General features: G+C 47.8%; 1 protein-coding gene across 1 annotated transcript in view; it reads right to left on the bottom strand.

Annotated features, from left to right (window-relative positions):
• efnb1 (ephrin-B1) overlaps positions 1 to 2065 on the bottom strand; it is a 59355-nt gene extending 57290 nt beyond the window's left edge. The window contains exon 1 of the mRNA XM_034883131.1: positions 1031 to 2065. Within this exon, the coding sequence (XP_034739022.1) occupies positions 1031 to 1146 (116 nt within the window). The 5' untranslated portion in view covers positions 1147 to 2065. The remainder of the gene's footprint in view (positions 1 to 1030) is intronic.
• Between the last annotated feature and the right edge of the window lie 1748 nt (positions 2066 to 3813).

The following is a 3813-nucleotide window of genomic DNA, read 5'->3' as shown; positions in this document are numbered from 1 at the left end:
CCCCCCCCCCCTTGGTGCAGTGAGCTCAGATGAAGGTCAGCTCCTAACTGCTAACGCCACACCATTCCCAAAGGCTTTTTTTTAAACTTTATTTTCCACTTTTGTATGCTTTCCAACATCATGCAAATGTGAGAGTCAAGTCTAAGTGGGTGATAATTGTTACCAGAGCGGGTTTTATTATCAGCAGTCTGGGCTCACTTTGCCAGTTTTGCTGGGAATAATATGACTCTTTGGAAAGATGGCTGGCTCCAGATGCATGCTTTTCAGAAACTTGCCCTTGATTTAAATATGGAGATTTTAGGCTGGATCCAAGCCAGGACAATTTAGAACAATTGTATTCGTTTCAAGCCTTTGGTTCCTCTGATATCTGAAACCATCTTATCACGCGTTTCTGTGGTGCAAACTGAATCCAAACTTGGAGGATCGGGACGCAGTGTGGCCCTCACAAGAAGGCCGACTAGGCCAAGTCCAGGGATCCTGAGCGGCCAGAGAGGGTAAGCGTCCTCGATCCAGTTAACTGGACCACACCTTGACAAACTTGGCATGCTTCCATTGACTTTCATTATCCATTTTCAGCTAATTACATCTATTACAAGAAACTGTAGGGAAGGAGTGAACAAACTCCAACAACTCTGAGACAGTCGTAACTCAAGTGTCCAAGCAGACTTTGCCCTCCATCTGGTAGGCTAATAGAATGACATGCAATATTGTCATGAATTGCCATAATTACCCATCTATTATAGTGTTTTAAGTGAGGCCTACTGTATATTGTCTAAGCCTGCACCTACTGTGTTTCTGGTGTTGGGAAATCCCCCACTGAGAAATAACGAACACCATTTCTACAGCGACGCAGGAATGACAAATCAAACTCAATGTGATTTTTTTCACATAATTGCTACATTTAACAGAACATTTAACCCAGCCTGCACACAATGGCAACTTTTCCGGCAATGTTAGTCCTCCATTACGCACACACACACACACACCCAGTGAGTTTGGCATGCCTGTACAAATGAAATAGGAGACTTACTTGGGATTCTGCGAGCTCCATATTATAGTCTCCAGCGATTTGGCAGAAGGTAACGCCGACCTGCACATTAAAATAAAGATCCAGAGGTAATACTTCCAACAACCGAGTCCCGCCATTCTGATCGATGCACGGACAGTGAGCCGGTAACTCGGAGCGTCGGACAGCGCGTCGGGAGCCTCTATCTGTGGTTCGCCCGGTGGGAAGGTGAGCAGCGATCAGTCGGGAGCATGAGAGTTCGATATCAGATACATGTCCTTCTGCCCGACCTTTTAAAAATCGGCCCAGACCCCTGTGTCCTTGACTGAAGTGTCCGCAGGACGAGCAGGAAGCTCCCGGTTCTGTGATAGGATCTGGGAGCAAACCCCGTCCCGGTTGACCTGTGGCTGAGACAAAAACAGCCCTTCACGACCTTCTTACTCTGTCAGAGACAAGTCCACGATGCGATCTGACACAGATCTAACCACAGGTTTTTTTTTTGTGGGGGGGGGGGGGACAATTTGGCGATACGGCTGCTGATGAAGCGCTGCGCCGCGTCTTTGTCAGGGCTCCCCTGATGGTCTCGGTACCTGTCGCTGGATATAGCCCACAGATGACCACATTCATCCGTCAGTCACAACTCCGCAGCACGCTGGGAATCCCGAGGTCCACTTCATTCCAGTGTTATCTTTCACTCCTCCTCCCCCTGCTATTCTTCTCCACGGAGGATTTGGGTTTCTATTGTAAATATTCCTCCCGGCTCTCAGCGCCGTTCCGCGTGCGTGTTGCGCTCCAGCAGGGTAAAGCCTCTAGTCCGAGTGGGACATGATGCGTGGCCGGTGCGTAAATAAACTCTACGTCTCACGCTTGTTTGACACGCAAAAAGTGCCGAGGGGAGGTTAGACCTGGTCTTCAGCCCGAGGGGTGCCTCTAGATCCGCTCGCCGACATTTCCACGCCGGTGGAGTTTTTGAACCGAGTAAAAACACTCTCCGCGCTCCGGTAAGTGCAGCAGCTCGAGCTCAACTGTAACCCGAGCCGAAGAGGAGCGCAGGGGGGACAGCCCACACCGCGGGCCGCGGCCAATCACAGCGCTCTGTCCGAACTTGGAAGCAGGAAGCGAAGGCATTTATGGGGACGTGGAGGAGTGGGAGGGAGGGAGTTCGGGAGAGCGTTATTAGGTTGACCCTACATCTCTTGCCCCCCACCACCTAGTCCCAAGCCATCGACCCAAATTGAAATGGACTTTGGAGTTATTCGTCATACTGAAAGCTTTAGTGAGGAAAACGAGCGTGATAGGCTGGTGGAGCGTGCGTAAAAGTGTCTACAGGAGACAAACTTTGGCCCCTTTAAGCCAAGGACTTGCTTTTCCATGTAGATCCCTGGCTAAAAATGTATGCCATAACATTCCTATAATAATCGGCGTAGGGAATCTTAACTAGGATCAACTTTCAGTGTAACTCATTCTGAATTTTATTCAAATCTAGCCTACAATAATGTTTAGGATTTGCGGTCCAAGATTACAGTATCTGTTATTTCGGTCCTTTATTTTCTACTCTCTGAAAGAAATGATGATTAATGGTCTCTTTGGATCTCTTTCTAGCTGTCCCCTTTTGGGATAATGAACTGCATGAGAACTTAGTCCCCAGTGTCAATGGACAATAGACGGTCGGTAGCCTATAGTCACTGGGCCATTCATTCATTGAGGAAGAAATGCTTGACACATAATTGATCATGTCCATGTCTGTGCCCCCTTTGTGTGTGTGTGTGTGTGAGAGAGAGAGAGAGAGAGTAGTTGCTCCTAATTTGGAAGCTGTTATTCAATCTATGCCGCCCCCTAATGGTTGTGATGAAATGAATCCACGGTATACAGCAGAGGAGTTAGTGTAATTGGAAAGGAAAGATGAGAGACATTTAAAGGCATGCCTCATGGTTCCTGATTTATTTATTTTTTCATTACACCCTGTTGAGCCTCGGCAGCCCATACATCTTTGTGAAACAATGAGCTCAACATCAGCTCTCTAATCATCTGAGTGAATTGTATTTGTGTGTGTTTCACGTGAGAGCCAGGGACAACATGGGTGCCATGGCTGCAGCAGAGGAAACGCTTCTGGCTCAACCGCACCGACCTCCGAGGTTTCCAGAGAAGAGAGAACGTCTGCAGAAGTCGTCAAGTTGAAATTCATGCTATCAGTGATGCTAGAGTTTTGCCATTGCTGCATCCTCAGGAGCAAAGACTGCCAGAGGGTTGTCATAGTAACAGCAAACATAGGACAGTTGCCACAGAGCTGGCATGTCCCGTCTGAGGGCCGGGACTTCTGAGATACCTGATACCTCGATGGCCAATGAGATGGGCGCAGATAGAGACCTGATCTGCTGCGAGCCAATGAGACGCATCCTGTGTATAACGTTGACGAGTGCCACAGCTGTGGGTCAAAGCTGAGTGGCCAATAGGAGCATGGCGCCTGGTCGGGGCGATGATGGTGGACATACCGTGGTGTTGTTGTAAGAGTGTGATCAAACCACAGCCTGGAAGCAGCAGAATCCAAAACACAGTATCATCCAAGTACAATACCATACAGACATTTGCCTTGAGAAGCAATCAGAACTCATCTTTTACAATAGTACACTGGCAGAATAACAACACATCAACATATACAGGTCAAGAGGACAATGGAGGATAAAAGTAACAGATATTAGACTTTCCACATTATTCTATATAACCGTAAAAGCTTCCACAACAGGACACAGTGTAATGAATGGAAGGACAAAGGAGTGTATTGAGCCTAGCTTCCATGTTCAGTCACA

Source organism: Etheostoma cragini, chromosome 10 (genome assembly GCF_013103735.1).
Source record: "Etheostoma cragini isolate CJK2018 chromosome 10, CSU_Ecrag_1.0, whole genome shotgun sequence".
In the NCBI taxonomy this organism is placed as follows: Eukaryota; Metazoa; Chordata; class Actinopteri; order Perciformes; family Percidae; genus Etheostoma; species Etheostoma cragini.
Note: the sequence above shows the minus strand (reverse complement) of the source record. Positions and strands in the feature narration are given on the sequence as shown.